Source organism: Mustelus asterias, chromosome 18, assembly GCF_964213995.1.
Source record: "Mustelus asterias chromosome 18, sMusAst1.hap1.1, whole genome shotgun sequence".
Lineage (NCBI taxonomy): Eukaryota > Metazoa > Chordata > Chondrichthyes > Carcharhiniformes > Triakidae > Mustelus > Mustelus asterias.
This window is the reverse complement of record NC_135818.1, coordinates 28,298,179-28,320,066: the sequence shown is the minus strand read 5'-3', so window position 1 is coordinate 28,320,066 and position 21,888 is coordinate 28,298,179. Positions and strand designations below refer to the sequence as shown.

Here is a 21,888-nt window from a genome sequence, read left to right as displayed (position 1 = left end):
GATTCTATGAACAAGTAGACAGTAAAAGCCTATTGACCCACTGTGTCTCTGCATCCATTCACTACAGACCCCGTTGTGGTACAAGGTTAGGGTTGTCTACTTTCTGGTGAGAAGAAAGCAAGCAAGTCAAAAAAGAGACATTCAAATCCAGCACAATCCCACAATCTGCAATGTACTGGAATAAGAGAGGGGGAGGAATCAAATATAGGAAGAGAAGGTAAACTCGTTCTGCCATTTGATGAGATCATGACTGATCTGTGACCTAACGTACCAGAACCATCAATTTCCAAATCATTACAACTTTTGATCAATATAAATTTAAATCTGAGATTGGTAGATTTAACAATTCATTTAGCAATAAATGCCAATTGCAGAAAAATAGCTTCAAATTTCTATCATCCCTTAATGTTTCCCAATTTTACTCCTGAAATGTCTGGCTCTAACATTTAGACTATGCCTCTAGTCCTGAACTCCCCAACCAGCCAAAATAATTTTCCTCCATCTACCTGATCCTTTCCCTACAACATCTGGAAAACTTAGAATCATAGAGCCATAGAATCCGACAGTGCAGAAGAATGCCGTTCGGCCCATCGAGTCTGCACCAACCACAATCCCACTCAGGCCCTATCCCTGTAGCCCCATACAATTACCCTAGCTAGACCCCCTGACACTAAAGGGTTATTTAACATGGCCGATGCACCTAACCTGCACATCTTTGGACTGCGGGAGGAAACCGGTGCACCCGGAGGAAACCCACGCAGAATGGGGAGAACATGCAAATTCAACACAGACAGTGACCCAAGCCAGGAATCGAACCTGGGTCCTTAATGCGGTGAGGCAACAGTGCTAACCACAGTGCCACCGTGCAGTCTATGACTTCAATCAAATCACCCCTTAGCCGTCTAAATTTCAGGACCCAAGCTATTTTATGGAGACAGAGTCAACTGTAGAGCTCTCAAAGACAGGGATCAAGATAAGCCAAATTGAAACCAGAGAGAGAGGTCAAGTGACCCAGCTCTTGAGTGACATAGACAGTGAAAATTTGCCACAGCTTTACCTTCCCCCTCCCCATCCCACTTCTTTTGACATTTCTCTCATCAAAGCTAAGCTGTTTGCCGTTTGAAAACCCACCAGAGGACCTCGTTGCTGCAAACCGAGAATTGTTAAAGGATTTCAAATCAATACCATTGTCTCAAGAGTAACAAGTATCAACCAGCCACATATGCATTGTGACTGTTCCAGTGAGAAACCAGGTAAAGGTAAAGTCGCCATAGTCCCAGATGACCACAGGTTGTGACTGGTGGTGATTTAACCCAAGGATCAACATACCTCAGGTGAAAGGAAATGTTGAGAAGGGTCTTCAGCTGATATGGGAATTGAAGCTGTGCTGTTGGCGTTTCTCTGCATCAGTAACCAGCTGTCCAGCCAACTTAGCTAAAACAGCAACTTAGTGAGAAACCACAGTACCAGCAGTTTTTTAATTCATTCATGGACATGAGTGTCACTGATTGACTAGCATTTATTGCCCATCCCTAGTTGCCATTGGAGGGCAGTTGAGAGTCAACCACATTGCTGTGGCTCTGGAGTCACACATTGGCCAGATCAGGTAAGGACAGATTTCCTTCACTAAAGGAAATTAATGAACCAGATGGGTTTTTTTCTGACAATCGACAGTGGTTTCATCAGTAGATATTTTTTAACAAATTCAAATTCTATTACCGGCCATGGCGGGATTCGAACCTGTGGCCCCAGAACATTAGCTGAGTTTTTGGATTAATAGTCTAGTGATAAAACCACTAGGCCATCGCCTCTCCTACTTTAGACTGTGACCCTTCAGCTGTAAACAAGCGTTTACACCTTAAACCTACGTTTGATTTAATTATTTTGCACATTTTAGTTTTCTCCTCGCCTGCCTAAAAGACAATTTTTAACTTCACTGTTCGACAAGATTCTTGCATTCAAAAGGATAAGAGAACACATAGAAGAATTCTCACAGCTGCTTCACAGTAACTTTATTGCAAAGCCTACTTGTGACTAATAAATAAACTTTACTTTAGTTACTCCAATAAGTTTTTTGCCCTTTCTATGAGTTTCATCACTGAGGGGCTGGGATGCCAAAAGCAACGATTTGCATCTAAATCTGCAATCATCTTGCCCCCAATTTCCCGACCTCCCCGTAAGGATTCATAAATATAATTTTCAACTGCTGAAGAAAGCATTTCTTGCAGCAGTTATTGTATTCAGCATAGCCGAGACCACTGTGGGTGCAAGGTGCAGATTCAAGGAGTTTCCAGTGATCCTGCGCAAAAAACTGTTCTTTTAATGTTATGCTTCTTTGTACCTGCAATATTGGCCGAAAGCCACGTACAAGCTTTTTCTGTAGCAAGGCGGCTTGCAATGCCTTCAGCTGTACTCAGCACCTATAAAAAAGTGTAATTACAAATATCACCATTAATCCAAATAGCAGAGAAGCAACTTATGTGCTTTACAAAAGGATAGGAGAGGGGCAGCACCAAGAGAGGGAGAAGGAACACAGCAGAAAAGATAATGACTTAGACACTGTGGGGTGAGGGGAAAGGCACAGTGAAAACAGTTCCTAATAGATATCAAAAATGGCAAAGCACCACCAACCAGTGGCAGTCTAACCCTGTCACAGCAAGTAGGCGGTACTTCCTTGCAATCTCTCACATACCATATCAAAAAGACATACAGAAAGTTTGTAATGAGTTAGAGTTCATGTAGAACAGAACTTGGGAAATTAAGTGTACAAAAAGAGGAAGCTATGCTAAACAATTATAAATCACTGGTTAGACTCCAAGTGGATAGTAGAAAATTCTGCATAATCTCTGGAAGGGTGCAGAGGCCTAGGAGAGGATGCAGAATAGTTACCAGAATGATTCAAGAGACGAAGACTTCAATTACTTAAAAGTTAAAGTTTATTAGTCATAAGTAAGAAGGATGTGGAATTATGTTGTGAATTAACATGAAGTAACATAAGGAGGATGTGAAGAGTGCAAAGGAGATTTACCAGGATGCTGCCTGGTTTGGAGGGTAAGTCTTATGAGGAAAGGTTGAGGGAGCTAGGGCTGTTCTCCCTGGAGCGGAGGAGGTTGAGGGGAGACTTAATAGAGGTTTATAAAATGATGAAGGGGATAGAAAGAGTGAACGTTCAAAGACTATTTCCTCGGGTGGATGGAACTATTACAAGGGGGCATAACTATAGGGTTCATGGTGGGAGATATAGGAAGGATGTCCGAGGTAGGTTCTTTACTCGGAGAGTGGTTGGGGTGTGGAATGGACTGCCTGTAGTGATAGTGGAGTCAGACACTTTAGGAACATTTAAGCGGTTATTGGATAGGCACATGGAGCACACAAGGATGATAGGGAGTGGGATAGCTTGATCTTGGTTTCAGATAAAACCCGGCACAACATCGTGGGCCAAAGGGCCTGTTCTGTGCTGTACTGTTCTATTCTATGTTCTATGTACATTGATGCTGCAATGAAGTTACTGTGAAATTCTCCTAGTCGCCACACTCCGGCACCTGTTCGGGTCAATGCACCTAACCAGCACGTCTTTCAGAATGTGGGAGGAAACTGGAGTACCTGAAGAAAACCCACGCAGACATGGGAAAAACGTGCAAACTCCACACAGACAGTGACCCAAGTCAGGAATCGAACCCGGGTCCTGGCGCTGTGAAGCAGCAGTGCTAAACTGTGGCTTTCCCCGAAGAGATTTGATAGAAGTGTTCAAAATTTTAAGCGGTTTGACAAGAGTTGATAGGGCGCATTCATTTGTGTTGCTACATTCGGGAAGCAGAGCCGGAGATAAAGAATGAAAGAAACAGAGAGACAGAGCCAAGCAGGGACGATAAAGGAGGAAGAAACAGTGAGACAGAGCAGAGCCTGGAGGATAAACTAGAAAGAAACAAGACAGAGTGGATAGAAGATTACAGAGGGATTTGGACCAACTAGAAAAATGGGCTGAAAAATGGCAAATGGAATTTAACGCAGACAAGTGTGAGATATTGCACTTTGGAAGGACAAACCAAAGAAGAACGTACAGGGTAAATGGTAGGACTCTGAAGAGTGCAGTTGAACAGAGGGATCTGGGAATACAGGTACAGAATTCCCTAAAAGTGACGTCACAGGTGGATAGGGTCGTAAAGAGTGCCTTTGGTACATTGGCCTTTATAAATCGGAGTATCGAGTATAAAAGTTGGAGTGTTATGGTAAGGTTATATAAGGCATTGGTGAGGCCGAATTTGGAGTATTGTGTACAGTTTTGGTCACCTAGTTACAGGAAGGATGTAAATAAGATTGAAAGAGTGCAGAGAAGGTTCACAAGGATGTTGCCGGGACTTGAGAAGCTGAGTTACAGAGAGAGATTGAATAGGTTGGGACTTTATTCCCTGGAGCGTAGAAGATTGAGGGGAGATTTGATAGAGGTGTATAAGATTTTGATGGGTATAGATAGAGTGAATGCAAGCAGGCTTTTTCCGCTGAGGCTAGGGGAGAAAAAAACCAGAGGGCATGGGTTAAGGGTGAAAGGAGAAAAGTTTAAAGGGAATATTAGGGGGGGGGGGGGCTTCTTCACGCAGAGAGTGGTGGGAGTGTGGAATGAGCTGCCGGATAAAGTGGTAAATGCGGGGTCACTTTTAACATTTAAGAAAAACTTGGTCGGGTTCATGGATGAGAGGGGTGTGGAGGGATATGGTCCAAGTGCAGGTCAGTGGGACTTGGCATAAAATGGTTCGGCACAGACAAGAAGGGCCAAAAGGCCTGTTTCTGAGCTGTAATTTTCTATGGTTCTAAGAGCGCCGTTGGAATCACTGAGTAGCATCTGGGAAAATCTGGCACGATTACCATAACCACAGAGGGGATTGCAGAAGACGTACTGCTTAACCGAAGGAAGAGTAGTCAACAAACGCCAGTTCAGAAAATGACGTGGGACCAACCAAAGCAACTGATTGGTGAGTAAGTGCCGGTGAGTATTTTCAAACTATTAAAGCAATTATTTGCTGAATACTAAGGTTGGGGGCTTTAAAAAAAGTATAGAATAGTACTGTACAAATATAATAGAAGTGTTTAAGAAACAAGCTCCTTTATTAGCATAAATAAGGTCCCTAACTATGTATTTTCTTTAAGGGTGACTAGCTTAATCAAGAGGGACGTCATAGCAAGAGACCTTAGATCGGGATAATGCGCCACCTGCACAATGTGGGAAACGAGGGACGATGTATGTTTGCAGGTGGTGTTTCCAAATGCAACTTCTAGCTAACCAAATTTCAGAGCTGGAGTTGTGGGTGGACTCCATGTGGAGCATCCGTGATGCTGATCAAGTCGTGGATAGCACGTTTAGCGAGGTGGTCATGCCAGTGAGAATTTCACAGGCAGAAAGGGAATGGGTGACCATCAGGAACAGTAAAAGACTCAGGAAATAGTCCCCCCCTCCCCCGTGGTCATCCCACTGTCAAATGGATATACCTCTTTGGATACTGTTTGGGGGGGGGGGGGGGGGGGGCGGAATGGCCTCTCAGGGGAAAGCCGCAACAGCCAAGTTCACAACATCATGGGTGGCTCTGTTGTTCAGAGGGGCAGGAGGAATATGAACGGCAGAGCTATAGTGACCCAGACAGACAATGACCCAAGTCAGGAATCGAACCCGGTTCCTGGCGCTGTGAAGCAGCAGTGCTAAACTGTGGCTTTCCCCGAAGAGATTTGATAGAAGTGTTCAAAATTTTAAGCGGTTTGACAAGAGTTGATAGGGTGCATTCATTTGGTGTTGCTACATTCGGGAAGCAGGGCCGGAGATAAAAGAATGAAAGAAACAGCTTCAATAGTTAGGGGCACAGGAGCTTCAGTGGCCACAAATGTGAATCAAGGATGGTATGTTGCTTCCCTGGTGCTAGGGTCCGGGATGTCACGGAGCAGTTGCAGGGCATTCTGGGGAGGGAAGGTGAACAAACAGTGGTCTTGGTACACATTAGTACCAACGACATAGGTAAATGTCAAGGATGAGGGCCTGCAAGCTGAGTACAGAAAGTTAGGAGATAATTTAAAATGCAGGACCTCAAATGCAGCAATCTCAGAATTACTCCCAGTTCCACATGCGAGAGGAGGAAAAGAGGATAGACCAAATGAACACGTGGCTGGAGAGATGGTGTAGCCAGGAGGGATTCAGATTCTTGAGGCACTGAGACCGGTTCTGAGGAAGGTGCGACCTATACAAACCAGATGGGCAACACCCAAGCAGAGCAAGGACCAATGTTCTTGTGGGGGCTTTTGCTAGTGTGGCAGGGGGATGGTATCCCAGGCATAGGATCAGATAGATCATAGAAATCATAGAAACCCTACAGTACAGAAAGAGGCCATTCGGCCCATCGAGTCTGCACCGACCATAGTCCCACCCAGGCCCTACCCCCATATCCCTACGTATTTTACCCGCTAATCCCTCTAATCTACGCATCCCAGGACACTAAGGGGCAATTTTAACATGGCCAATCAACCTATCCTGCACATCTTTGGACTGTGGGAGGAAACCAGAGCACCCGGAGGAAACCCACGCAGACACGAGGAGAATGTGCAAACTCCACACAGACAGTGACCCAAGCCAGGAATCGAACCCAGGTCCCTGGAGCTGTGAAGCAGCAGTGCTAACCACTGTGCTACCGTGCCGCCCCTGATCAGATTCAGATCAGGGCAATGGAGCTAGTGATAGCGAGCTATCATTAGCGAGAGATATTGAAGATGTAGTGATAGATGTGGAATTACAGAAGAAAAGTTTTAAAAGTGTTCAACAAGGGCAATTGATGGGGTTAAAACTGTTTGTACTTCAATGCAAGGAGTATTATGAAAAACGTAGAAGGGCACAAGTAGACACATGGCAGCATGATGTCATTGCTATAATGGAAACTTGCCTGAAGGAGGGGCAAAATTGGCAACTCAATATCCCTGGTTATACAATCTGCAGACATGATAGAATGGGAGATAAAAAAGGAGGGGAAGAGGCACTAAAGGTTAAAGAATCAATCCCAGTTGTGAGAAGGGATAACATACTGAACGGGTCAACAAACGAGGCTTTATGGGTTGAGCTTAGAAATTAAAAAAAGGGGCAGTCACACTACTACAGACCCCCAAATAGTGAAAGGGAGATGGAAGAATAATTAAGTAGGTAGATTTCTGCCTGTAAGAACAAGACACCAATAATAGTAGGAGACTTTAACTATTTCAATTTCAACTGGGATTCAAATATGTGGGAGAAGAATTCATGCAGTGTGTCCAGGAAAATGTTTTCAACCAATTAGTGACAAACCCAACAAGAGGAGATGTAATTCATAGAATTCCTACAGTGCAGAAGGAGGCCATTCAGCCCATCGAGTCTGCACTGACGCTCCAACAAGCATCTTACCCAGGCCCACCCCCTCTGCCTCGGACTCTTAAGACCACGCATTTATCCTGCTAATCCCCCTAACACATCTCCAGACTGTGGGTGGAAACCAGAGCACCTGGAGGAAACCCATGTAAACTCGATATTGACAGTCACCCAAGACTGGAATTGAGCTCGGATCCCTGGCGCTGAGGGGCAGGAGTGCGAACCACTGTGCCACCATGCTGCCCCTAAATTCTAGACCTAGTCTTGGGGGATGAAGAAGGTCAAGTAAGCGAGTGAAGTGATAGTGGTGACAATATTGGGGATAGCGATGACAATTCAGTTAGATTTAGCATAACCATGGAAAAGGCCAGAAATAAAGCAGGAATAAACGTTTTAAACTGGGAGAAGGCAAATTTTGCAGGAATGGGAAGGAACTTGGCTGAGGTCGACCGGACAGCACAGCTAGGGGATAGATCGAAAAACCAATGGGAAGCACTAAAAAGCAAGATTCTAAAGGTATTTAGACATGTCCCCTCCAGAAATAAGAGTGGTACTATCCAATCTAGACCCCTCTGGTTGTTGAGAAGAATACAGGGGAAGATCAAACAGAAAAAGTGCACAATAGGCACAACGAACTAAGCACTGCAGATAGCCTAGATGAATATAGAATGTGCAGGGACAAAGTAAAAAAGGAAATAAGGAAATCAAAGAGAGGGCGTGAAAAAAGATTAACATGTAAAGCTAAAGAAAACCCAAAGATGTTTTATCAATATATTAATGGTAAAAGGTTAGTTAAGGAAAAAGTGGTACCAATCAGAGAAGAAGGGAACTTGTGTGTAGATGCAGAGGCTGTGGGAAGGGTTTTAAATGAATATTGTGTCTCCATGTTTACAAAGGAAAGGAATGATGCAGATTTAGTAGCCCAGGAGGAACACGAAGGTGTAGGAAGGGGTAATCATAGAATCTACGGCATTGAAACAGGCCCTTCCATCCAAACTGCTCCATGCCAACCAAAATGCTCATCTAAGCTAACCCCATTTGGCCCATATCCCTCTAAACCTTTTCTATCATGTACTTGTCCAAATGCCTTTTAAATGCTGTCAACCTCAACCTCTTCCTCTGGCAGCTCATTCCACAAATGGTTGAGGATGTAGGGGGCATGGTTAGTAAGTTTGCAGATAGAAACATAGAAACCCTACAGTACAGAAAGCGGCCATTCGGCCCATCGCGTCGGCACCGACCACAATCCCACCCAGGCCCTACCCCCATATCCCTACATATTTTACCCGCTAATCCCTCTAATCTACGTATCCCAGTAAACTAAGGGGCAATTTTAGCATGGCCAATCAACCTAACCCACATATCTTTGGACTGTGGGAGGAAGCCGGAGCACCCGGAGGAAACCCACGCAGACACGAGGAGAATGTGCAAACTCCACACAGACAGTGACCCAAGCCGGGAATCGAACCCAGGTCCTTGGAGCTGTGAAACAGCAGTGCTAACCACTGTGCTACCGTGCCGCATGGTTGGTGGCATGGTGGACAGTGAGGAAGGTTATCTCCAATTGCAGCAGGATCTTGATCAATTGGGCCAGTGGGCTGACAAATGGCAGATGGAGTTTAGACAAATGCGAGGTAATGCATTTTGGTAGATTGAACCAGGGCAGGACTTACTCAGTTAATGATAAGTCGTTGGGGAGAGTTACAGAACAAAGAGATCTAGGGGTACATGTTCATAGCTCCATGAAAGTGGAGTCACAGGTGGACAGAATGGCGAGGAAGGCATTCGGCGTGCTTGGTTTCATTGGTCAGAACATTGAATACAGGAGTTGGGACGTCTTGTTGAAGTTGTACAAGACATTGGTCAGGTCACACTTGGAATACTGTGTGCAATTCTGGTCACCCTATTATAGAAAGGATATTATTAAACTAAAAAGAGTGCAGAAAAAGATTTACTAGGATGCTACCGGGACTTGATGGATTGAGCTATAAGGAGAGGCTGAATAGACTGGGACATTACATTTTCCCTCTGGAGCGTAGGAGGCTGAGGAGTGACCTTATAGAGGTCTATAAAATAATGAGGGGCATAGACAAGATAGATAGTCAATATCTTTTCCCAAAGGTAGGGGAGTCTAAAACTAGAGGGCATAGGTTTAAGGTGAGAGGGGAGAGATACAAAAGTGTCCAGAGTGGCAATTTTTTCGCAGAGGGTGGTGTGTGTCTGGAACCACCTGCCAGAGGTAGTAGTAGAGGCGTGTACAATTTTATCTTTTAAAAAGCATTTAGATAGTTACATGGGTACGATGGCTATAGAGGGATATGGGCCAAATGCGGGCAATTGGGATTAGTTTAGGGGTTTAAAAAAAAAAGGGTGGCATGGATAAGTTGGGCCGAAGGGCCTTTTTTCATGTTGTAAACTTCTACGACTCTATCTATGACTCTATATAGAACATAACAGCGCAGTACAGGCCCTTCGGCCCTCGATGTTGCGCCGACCTGTGAAACGAATCTAAAGCCCATCTAACCTACACGATTCCAATATCATCCATATGTTTATCCAATGATCCTTTAAATGCCCTTAATGATAACGAGTCCACTACTGTTGCAGGCAGGGCATTCCACGCCCTTACTACTCACTGAGTAAGGAACCTACCTCTGACATCTGTCCTATATCTATCACCCCTCAATTTAAAGCTATGTCCCCTCGTGCTACCCATCACCATCCGAGGAAAAAGTCTCACACTGTCCACCCTATCTAATCCTCTGATCATCTTGTATGTCTCTATTAAGCCACCTCTTAACCTTCTTCTCTCTAACGAAAACAGCCTCAAGTCACTCAGCCTTTCCTCATAAGACTTTCCCACCATACCAGGCAACATCCTGGTAAATCTCCTCTGCACCCTTTCCAATGCTTCCACATCCTTCCTATAATGCGGCGACCAGAACTGTACGCAATACTCCAAGTGCGGCCGCACCAGAGTTTTGTACAGCTGCAACATGACATCATGGCTCTGAAACTCAATCCCGCTACCAATGAAAGCTAACACACTGTACGCCTTCTTAACAACCCTATCAACCTGGGTGCCAACTTTCAGGGATCTATGCACATGGACACCGAGATCTCTCTGCTCATCCACACTACCAAGTATCTTACCATTAGCCCAGTACTCTGTATTCTTTTTACTCCTTCCAAAGTGAATCACCTCACACTTTTCCGCATTAAACTCCATTTGCCACCTCTCAGCCCAGCTCTGCAGCTTATCTATGTCCCTCTGTAACCTGCAACATCCTTCCGCACTGTCCACAACTCCACACACTTTAGTGTCATCCGCAAATTTACTAACCCATCCTTCTACGCCCTCATCCAGGTCATTCATAAAAATGACAAACAGCAGTGGCCCCAAAACAGATCCTTGCGGTACACCACTAGTAACTGAACTCCAGGATGAATATGTCCCATCAACCACCACCCTCTGTCCTCTTACAGCTAGGCAATTTCTGATCCAAACTGCTAAATCACCCTCAATCCCATGCCTCTGTATTTTCTGCAATAGCCTACCGTGGGGAACCTTATCAAACGCTTTACTGACATCCATATACACAACATCAACTGCTTTACCCTCATCCACCTCTTTGGTCACCTTCTCAAAGAACTCAATAAGGTTTGTGAGGCACGACCTACCCTTCACAAAACCGTACTGACTATCCCTAATCAAATTATTCCTTTCTAGATGATTATAAACCCTATCTCTTATAATCCTTTCCAAAACTTTGCCCACAACAGAAGTAAGGCTCACTGGTCTATAATTACCAGGGCTGTCTCTACTCCCCTTCTTGAACAAGGGGGTAACATTTGCTATCCTCCAGTCTTCTGGCACTATTCCTGTAGACAATGACGACATAAAGATCAAAGCCACAGGCTCTGCAATCTCCTCCCTAGCCTCCCAGAGAATCCTAGGATAAATCCCATCCGGCCCAGGGGACTTATCTATTTTCACACTTTCCAGAATTGTTAACACCTCCTCCTTATGAACCTCAATCCCGTCTAGTCTAATAGCCTGTGTCTCAGTATTCTCTTCGACAACATTGTCTTTTTCCTTTGCGAATACTGATGAAAAATATTAATTTAGCGCCTCTCCTATCTCTTCGGACTCCACGCACAACTTCCCACTACTGTCCTTGACTGGCCCTAATCTTACCCTAGTCATTTTTTTATTCCTGACATACCGATAGAAAGCTTTAGGGTTTTCCTTGATCCTACCTACCAAAGACTTCTCATGTCCCCTCCTGGCTCTTCTTAGCTCTCTCTTCAGGTCTTTCCTGGCTAACTTGTAACTCTCAAGCGCCCTAACTGAGCCTTCACGTCTCATCTTTACATAAGTCTCCTTCTTCATCTTCACAAGAGATTCAACTTCTTTAGTAAACCACGGTTCCCTCGCTCGACCACTTCCTCCCTGCCTGACAGGTACATACTTATCAAGGACACGCAGTAGCTGTTCCTTGAACAAGCTCCACATTTCAATTGTGCCCATCCCCTGCAGATTTCTTCCCCATCCTATGCATCCTAAATCTCGCCTAATCGCATCATAATTTCCTTTCCCCCAGCTACAACACTTGCCCTCGCGGGATATACCTATCCCTTTCCATCGCTAAAGTAAATATGTACCACCCTCTGTGTGGAAAAGTTGCTCCTCAGGTTTCCATTAATTCTTTCCACTCTTAACTTAAACCTATACCCTTTAGTTCTTGATTCCCCAAAAAGACTGAGTGCATTCACCCTATCTGTAAAGAGAGGAAATACTCAGAGTTGGAATCCTTGAAAATTGATAAGTCACTAGGGGTAAACAGACTGTTTCCGAGGCTGCTAAAGGAAGTTAGGAAGGAGATTGCAAATGCTATGAGGATGATTTTCTAATCCTCACTAGATACAGGGGAAATACTGAGGGCTCGAGAAATGCAAATGTAGTTCCATTGTTTAAAAAGGGATTAAAGGAAATGCCAAACAATTATAGGCCAATCAGTTTTACATCAGCAAATTAGTAGAATCAATCCTGAGAGATAGGATTAACTGTCATGTAGAAAGGCATGGACTTGTCAGGGATGATCAGCTGGATTTGTTTAAAGGAAAGTCTTCCTTCAAAACCTTGATTGAATTCTTTGAGGAAGTGACAACAAGGATTGATGAAGGTAGTGCAGTGGATGTTGTGTACATGGATTTTAGCAAGGTGTGTGACAAGGTCCTACATGACAGATTGGTCAAAAAAATAAAGGCCCATGGTATACAAGATATTAGAAACATAGAAAAGCTACAGCACAAAACAGACCCTTCGGCCCCACAAGTTGTGCCGAACATATCCCTACCTTTTAGGCCTACCTATAACCCTCCATCCTATTAAGTCCCATGTACTCATCCAGGAGTCTCTTAAAAGACCCTATTGAGTTTGCCTCCACTACCACTGATGGCAGCCGATTCCACTCGCCCACCACCCTGTGTGTGAAAAACTTCCCCCTAACATCTCCCCTGTACCTACACCCCAGCACCTTAAACCTGTGTCCTCTCGTAGCAGCCATTTCCACCCTGGGAAAAAGCCTGAGAGTCCACCCGATCTATGCCTCTCAACATTTATATACCTCTATTAGGTCTCCTCTCATCCTACGTCTCTCCAAGGAGAAAAGACCGAGCTCCCACAGCCTATCCTCATAAGGCATGCCACTCAATCCAGGCAACATCCTTGTAAATCTCCTCTGCACCCTTCCAATCTTTTCCACATCCTTCCTGTAATGAGGCGACCAGAACTGAGCACAGTACTCCAAGTGGGGTCTGACGAGGGTCTTATATAGCTGCATCATTATCCCCGGACTCCTAAACTCAATCCCTCGATTGATAAAGGCCAGCACACCATACGCCTTCTTAACCACCTCCTCCACCTGCGGGGCCGATTTTAGAGTCCTATGGACCCGGACCCCAAGGTCCTTCTGATCCTCTACAGTACTAAGAGCCTTTCCCTTTATATTGTACTCCTTCATCCCATTCGACCTGCCAAAATGGACCACTACGCATTTATCTGGGTTGAAGTCCATCTGCCACTTCTCCACCCAGTCTTGCATCCTATCTATGTCCCTCTGTAACTTCTGACATCCCTCCAGACTATCCACAACCCCACCAACCTTTGTGTCGTCGGCAAACTTACCAACCCACCCCTCCACTTCCTCATCCAGGTCATTTATGAAAATGACAAACAGCAAGGGTCCCAGAACAGATCCCTGGGGCACACCACTGGTGACCGACCTCCATTTAGAAAAAGACCCATTTATACACACACTCTGTCTCCTTTGGGCAAGCCAGTTCTGGATCCACAGGACAGCAGCCCCTTGGATCCCATGCCCTCTCACTTTTTCTAGAAGCCTTGCATGGGGGACCTTATCGAACGCCTTGCTAAAATCCATATAAACCACATCTACCGCTTTCCCTTCGTCAATGTGTTTAGTCACATTTTCGAAGAACTCCACCAGGCTCGTAAGGCAAGATCTGCCTTTGACAAAGCCATGCTGAGTATTCTTGAGCATACTAAACCTCTCTAAATGCTCATAAATCTTGTTCCTCAGGATCTTCTCCATCAGCTTACCAACCACTGAGGTTAGACTCACCAGTCGGTAATTTCCTGGGCTATCCCTATTCCCCTTCTTGAAAATAGGAACCACATCCGCAATCCTCCGGCACCTCTCCCGTCTCCATCGACGACGCAAAGATCATCGCCAGAGGCTCTGCAATCTCTTCCCTCGCCTCCCACAGTAACCTGGGGACATCCCATCCGGACCCGGCGACTTATCTATCTTGATGCCATTCAAACATTCCAGCACAACCTCTTTGTTAAAGTCCACATACTCAATCTTTTCAGTCTACCGCAAGCCCGCAGTACATCCACCCAGGTCCTTCTCCTCTGTGAAAACCGAGGCAAAATACTCATTAAGCACCTCTGCCATTTCTACTGGTTCCGTACAGATTTTCCCGCCTTCACCTTTTATAGGCACTATTCCTTCACGTCTCATCCTTTTACTCTTCACATATTTATAGCACGCCTTAGGGTTTTCCTTAATCCTACCTGCCAAGGCCTTCTCGTGACCCCTTCTGGCTCTCCTAATTTCCTTCTTTAGTCCCTTCCCACAAGCCGTATACTCATCTAGATCCCCATCTTCGCCAAGCTCTCTGAACCTTTTGTACGCTTTCCTTTTCTTCTCGACCAGGTCCCACACAGCTTTCGTGCACCACGATTCCTTTAACCTGTCTGCTTGGAACGTTGTCCTGTAGAACTCTAGACAGACATTCCTTGAGAAACTGCCACCTCTCTTCAGTACATTTCCCCGAGAATACCTCCTTCCAATTTACTCCTCTAATTTGCTGCCTTACGTCTTCATATTTCCCCATACTCCATATAAACACTTTCCTAGCTTGCCTGATCCTTTCTTTTTCCAATGCAAACATAAAGGAGATAGAGTTATGATCGCTATCCCCAAGATGCTCTCCCACTGAGAGATCTGACACCTGTCCAGGCTCATTGGTCAGTATCAGATCAAGTACAGCCTCTCCTCTTGTAGGCTTGTCCACATGCTGTGTCAGGAAACCCTCCTGAACACACCTAACAAACTCCTCCCCATCCAATCCCCTTACCCTAGGGATATTCCAATCTATGTTTGAGAAATTAAAGTCTCCCACCACAACAACTCTGCTATTATTGCAACTCTCCAGGATCTGTTTTCCTATCTGCTCCTCCACCTCCCTGTTGCTATTGGGGGGGCCTATAGAAAACTCCCAGCAAAGTGATCGACCCCTTCCCACTCCGAACTTCCACCCACAGAGACTCTGTGGACAATCCCTCCACAGCATACACCTTCTCTACAGCTGTGACACTATCCCTGATAAGCAGTGCCACTCCACCCCCTCTCTTGCCTCCCTCCCTATCCTTCCTGAAAGATCTGAATCCCGGCACCTGGAGTATCCAGTCCTGTCCCTGAGACATCCAAGTCTCCGTAATGGCCACCACATCACACTTCCAGGCATCGATCCACGCTCTGAGCTCATCCCCTTTATTCACTATACTCCTGGCATTAAAGTAAACACATCTCAATCCTTTGGTTTGAGCTCTCCCCTTCTCTATCCCCCGTCCATCCTCCCTCCTGCACTGTCTATAACCCTTCTCTGTTTGCGAGCTAACTTCCTTGCTCCCAGTCACCTCGTCTCGATCCCCTCCCCCCAACCTATCTAGTTTAAACTCTCTCCTGTAGCCTTAGCCAACCTTCCCGCCAGGATATTGGTCCCCCTGGGATTCAAGTGCCACCCGTTTTTTGTGTACAGGTCACACCTGCCCCTAAAGAGGTCCCAATGGTCCAGGAACCTGAATCCCTGCCCCCTGCACCAGTCCCTCAGCCACACATTCTTCCTCCACCTCACTCCATTCCTGCCCTCACCTTCCCATGGCACAGGCAGCAATCCTGAGATTACTATCTTTGCTTTCCTCCTTCTCAGCTGTCTCCCTAATTCCCTATACTCTCTTTTCATGACCCCTTCCCCCTTCCTTCCCACATCAGCGGTACCAATATGTACCGCTACCTCTGGCTCCTCTCCCTCCCCCCTCAGGATTTCTGGGAGTCGACCAGCGACATCCTGGATCCCGGCCCCAGGGAGGCAGACCACCATCCGAGACTCCCGCCTGCCTCCGCAAAAACGCCTGTCCGACCCCCTTACTGTCGAGTCCCCGATTAACACTGCCTTCCTCATCTTTTCCTTAGCCCTCTGAGTTACAGGGCCGGACTCCACTCCGGAGACACGGCCACTACTGCTTCCCCCAGGCGGGCTGTCCCCCCGGCGGGCTGTCCCCCCCAGCAGTACTCAGGCAGGAGTACTTGTTGTGTAGGGGCACATCCACCGGGGTGCTCTCAATCACCCGAGCTTTAACCTTCCTGGCCGTCACCCACTTGGCCTCCACCCGTGGCCCTGGTGTGACCACCTGATGATAGCTCTTGTCTATCACCTCCTCATTCTCCCTTAACAGCCTAAGATCCTCGAGCTGCAGTTCCAGCTCCTTAACATGGTCCCTCAGGAACCGCAGCTCGACACACCCCTCACAGATGTGGGAAACTGGATCAAAAGTTGGCTGAGTGACAGGAAACAAAGGGTAATGGTCGATGGATGCCCTTGCAAATGGCAAGTGGTGTTTTATAGGACTCGGTATTGGTACCCTTGCTATCGGTGCTTTATATTAATCATTTGAATGGAAAGTGGGGGCAAATTGGAAAATATGCAGACAATGCAAAGATTGGCCGAGTAGTGGATAGCTGTAGTTTCCAAAATGATATTGATGGGTTGGTGGAATGGTAGTAAAGTGGCAAATGAATTTTAACATAAAGAAGTGTGAGGGAGGTCAAACCGTTATAGGGAATACACTACAAATGGGAATATACTAAGAGGAGTAGATGAGAGATCTTGGTGTAGAAGTACAAAGACAGCAGTTCAAATAGACAAGGCTCTAAAGAAGGCAAATGGAATGCTCTTCTTCATTAGCAGAGGTATAGAATATAAAAGGATATAATGTTGGAATTGTATAAAACACTGGTGAGGCCACAACTGAAGTAGTGTGCGCAGTTCTGGTCACCATATTATAGGAAGGACATAATCGCTCTGGAGAGTGTGCAGAGGTTTACAAGAATGTTGCCAGGGCTAGAAAAGTGTAGCTATGAGGAGATATTGGATAGGTTGGGATTATTTTTCTTCAAAGAAGGCGGAGGGGTGACTTGATAGAGGTGTACAAAATTATGAGGGGAAGAGACAGAGTGGACAGGATAAAATTGTTTCCAGTGATGGAGAATTCTAGAACCAGGGGTCATAGATTCAAGGTTAGTGGTAGTAGGTGAAGATGGAGGCATGAGGAAAGGCTTTTTTAAACACAGAGGGTGGAGGGTGTCTGGAATTCGCTGCCCGAGTCCCTGGTGGAGGCAGAGACCCTAAACTCTCTTTAAAAGTATGCGGATCTGCACTAAGTGCTATAAACTGGAGGGGTATGGGCCAGGTGCAGAAAGGTGGACTTAGAAAGGGCATCTGGGTGTCCTCAAGCTGGCATGGACAAGATGGGCCAAATGGCCTCCTTCTGTGCTGTAACTTTTCTATGGTTCTATGGGAGCACTCCTTGCACATGTGCAGATACAGTGTCAATCGCAGTGAATCAGTCTTGGGTTTTATCATTTGCAATTAGACAGATATCATAAAATATGTTTTGAGATGCAAACTGAAACCTGGTATTAGGGAGTAAATTAAAATAAACATATTTGGATTGACTGTTCCCCAAAGTATTCTCTTCGTTTTTCTGTCATTATGATGAAAATGCTCATTATGGTATTATTTCTTTTAAATTGGACTTTTTGCTCGTTATCAAAAAGACATATTTCATTTTCGACAAATGCTTCCACAAACGACATGAAATTTAAAAAATCAACTGCCAATGGTTCCAAGGTCCCAAGACTTCCAACTGTGAGATTAAGAGCCCAATTAACTACCAACTGGGCGAGTCACCAAAAAAACCTTTGCAGCTTGCTTCAGATGATCATATTTAAACCTGCAATTACTAATTTAATTTTATATATCTGTGCTGCATTGCCAAGTTCAACAAGTTATCCCTAATAATAAAGATGAAATCTTGTGAGATTTGATGCCCTGCGTGTGGCAATGATGCTTCTTCTGCCAAGCGGAAAGGCATCGGGATCAGTTGTACATCCATCAGCAGACACAGTATGGGCTGAGTGCACATGTCCTGTTCCTGTTCCTGACACCTTCCCACTCAGCCGCAGGAGCTGGTGTCAAAACTACTTTCACTGGCAAAAGGGTCAAAGAACCAGAGAAGAGAGTTTAAGAAAACTGGTAAAAATAGTAAGAATTGTTTTTACATAACCATTTGTGCTCTGGAATACGCTGTCATGGAAACCCTACAGTGTAGAAGGAGGCCATTTGGCCCATCGGTTCTGCAACAACCATCCCACCTAGGCCCTATCCCCACAACCCCGCACATTTACCCCGCTAATCCCTCTAACCTACACATCCCAGGACACTAAGGGGCAATTTAGCATGGCCAATGCACCTAACTTGCACATCAAAGAACAAAGAAAATTACAGCACAGGAACAGGCCCTTCGGCCCTCCAAGCCTGCACCGACCATGCTGCCGGACTTAACTAAAACCCCCTAACACTTCCGGGGACCATATCCCTCTATTCCCATCTCATTCATCTACTTGTCAAGGCGCCCCATAAAAGTCACTACCGCATCCGCTTCCACTACCTCCCCCAGCAACGAGTTCCAGGCACCCACCACTCTCTGTAAAAAATCTGCCTCGTACATCTCTTTTAAAACTAGCCCCTCGCACCTTAAACCTAAGCCCCCTAGTAATTGACTCTTCCACCCTGGGAAAAAACTTCTGACTGTTCACTCTGTCCATGCCTTTCATAATCTTGTAGACTTCTATCAGGTCTCCCCTCAACCTCCGTCGCTCCAGTGAGAACAAACCAAGTTTCTCCAACCTCTCTGGTGCAGAAGGTGAAGTTGCATGGGATCAGAGGTGAGCTGGCAAGGTGGATACAAAACTGGCTCGGTCAAAGAAGTGTTAGTAAATACCCTTAGTATTAGTGTTAGTAAATACCCACACAGACACAGGGAAAACGTGCAAACTCCGCACAGACCCAAGCTGGTAATCGAACCCAGGTCTCTGGAGCTGTGAGGCAGCAGTGCTAACCACTGTGCCACCATGTCGCTCTGTGTCAAAAGGAAGCAGATTCAACATTAAATTTCAAAAGGCTCTGGAATACATTGACAAAAGGATGGTGGAAGTAGATTCAACAGTAAATTTCAAAAGGGAACTGGATAAATACTTAAAGGAAACATCTTGAAGGTTATGGGGAAAGAGAAGGTGAATGGAATTAACTGCCAGCACAGGTGCAATGGACCAAATGGCCTCTGTGTGCTGTCTGATTCTATGATGCAATGAAAGGGATGATGTGCATGAGAACGTCACTAGCTGCTAGGTGAGCTAGGTAACAGAAGTGGGTGTGGGTATTCTTGATGATGAAGTGCATGTGGTATTTGAAGACCAGCAGATACCATCCAGTTCAGACAAGTGGCCAGGGCAGGAGAAAGGTATAAGTGACCAAGGAATGTAGTATCTGGTAAGAACCAATAGAAAAGCTATGATCTTGCCAATATTTAGTTGGAGGAAGTTCCAGCTCACAACAGCAGGCAGCAAAAGTATTGAGGGTTATGGAAAACAGTGGAAAAGCGTACACAATATGAGAATATGTACGAACAATGTTCACTGCTATACTTAGGGAGACCCCATGTGTAGCACATCATATTGCAGTGTCCCATTAATCTTTTTGTCAGGTACTTATCCAGTTCTTCAGAATCAGCTGGTAAAGGCAGCTTCACTGCATCCCCTGGCAGTCTTTAGCTGACTTTAGTTACCATTCACATTAGAAGCCAACCTCACACTTATGGGGACATTAGGAATTTCTATGGTTTTAGTCACCCAAGATCACTGGTGAGTCATGGTGTCTGATTTGGGTAGCATGAAAGCTGGACTGAAATGAGTCAGATATGAAGTAATGCAAAGCGTGGAGTTGGAGGAACAGTGATCCATTTGCAGATCAGGGTTGGAGATGGGAAAGGCTCCCTACCCACCAACCCCAGGGTTGCAGGATAAGGCAAGCGGGCGCTATGTCTATATAGAAAAGCTGAAAATTTAACCGAGGCAGATGTCTCTCCTGGAAGCAGAACTTGAATTGCTTCTGGTCCCTTTCTGCTACAGAATCTGCAAAGGTGAAAAAAGAGAGCAATGTTATATTCTAATATTACTTTCAAAATACCAGATTTGAATTTCAACATCAGGTAGCAGGATAGCAGAGCCACCGACAAGATGGTAGAAAACCCAAGCCCTCAGACAAAGCCTCTGATCACAGCCACCCATGACCTCTGGATGCCTCCGTGAAAACACAGGATGGAAGAACATCAAATGCATGAAATGTTCATCCAAGATAGCAGCAACAGCAATTCTAAGTTAACAATAACTCCGGGTGCTCCGGTTTCCTCCCACAGTCCGAAGATGTGTGGGTGAGGTTGATTTGCTATGCTAAATTGCCCCTAGTGTCGGGGGATTAGCAGGGTAAATTTGTGGGGTTACAAGAATAGGGCCTGGGTGGGATGTGCAGACTCGATGGGCTGAATGGCCTCCTAGGGATTCTATGATTTATGAATAGCTGCAGTCAATCCAATGATAATATATATTTAATTATGGGTGAAACAAAGTGTGTTTACATTATATAACTAAAGAATATGACTAACTGATTAAATATGGTGAGTAGTTGCCCATCTCTGCACATCCTTCCAATTATTTCCTCATGAGGTGGGGGAAAAGGACTTTAAGCTTCAGTTTGCATCAGAGGTGGGTGCCCCAGTGATATAACCAATAGACACACTTGTAGAAACACAGCACATTCTGCCCACTGTACCTCTGCTCGGCTCTTTGAAAGAGTTATCCAATTAGACTCACTCTCCTGCACTTGCCTCATAACTCTCACCAATTTGAGATTTTTAAGCAGCATTTCTCAGCCATTACACAAATCAATGTGCGTTTCCAGTGAGAAGATGGAAAAATGATCCCCACACGGAGAGAAGTAATGAAACAAAGGGTACCGATTTCAAGGTGGGAAATATTCGAGTATTTTCTATTAATAGCTATACCTCATTTAAATTTTTTTTATCCTGGTGTTCAAATCCCCTCACTGCCTCACCACACACATCTCTGTAATCTCCACCAACCCTGAAAGGTGAGCACGCCTCCAATGCTCAAATCTTGAACATCCCGATCTTCATCTTCACCAACAAATGACAGCACTTTTACCTAACCAGACCGGAGGTTCAAAGCCTTACGACACTTTAAGAGTGCTACATAAATGCAAGTTGTTGATACTTTATACTTTCTCGCACTATTGTCTTCTGTCAGCCAGAGTTGCAGTTTTTTGTTCAAAACAGGATGGACACTTGTCACACAAGCACCAACACTCAAATTTCAGAGATGCTTACTCTCTGCCTTTTATCACAGCCTGCCTGCCTTCTTCACAGAGATCAACGATCACATTTTCAAGTAGCTCAGTTAGGTTGATCTTCTCATCCTTCATTGCTTTTTGTAGCATTGTTGTCCCACGCTTGACTAGATCAGACACCAGAGTTGCCCTAGGAAAGGGAGTACAGGTAATATTTGAGTTTTCCTCATTGTTACATGGTTAACAAGAACAAAAAGCCACCTGGAATATAAAACCTAGACATGTTATTTGTTTTATTAAAGTCACCTGCCCCATTCCACAGACTTGAACAGTACTTTACTTAAACCGTTAGCTCATCAAGACTATCCCACTTTTGGCTCAATGTCTCCCCCAGGTTTATAAGTGAGACAAAGGGCAGTATTTTATGGCTGCATTGCGCC

The 21,888-nt window shown here is 45.2% G+C and overlaps 1 protein-coding gene across 2 annotated transcripts in view; it reads right to left on the bottom strand.

The window, feature by feature from the left end:
- The window catches only part of cdan1 (codanin 1), a 126,852-nt gene that overhangs the window by 14,209 nt on the left and 90,755 nt on the right, over nucleotides 1-21,888 (bottom strand). For both annotated transcript variants that reach the window (XM_078233634.1, XM_078233635.1), the window contains 3 exons: nucleotides 21,489-21,638; nucleotides 20,154-20,217; nucleotides 2,342-2,420 (listed from right to left, as the gene is read on the bottom strand). In XM_078233634.1, the coding sequence (XP_078089760.1) occupies nucleotides 2,342-2,420; nucleotides 20,154-20,217; nucleotides 21,489-21,638 (293 nt within the window). The remainder of the gene's footprint in view (nucleotides 1-2,341; nucleotides 2,421-20,153; nucleotides 20,218-21,488; nucleotides 21,639-21,888) is intronic.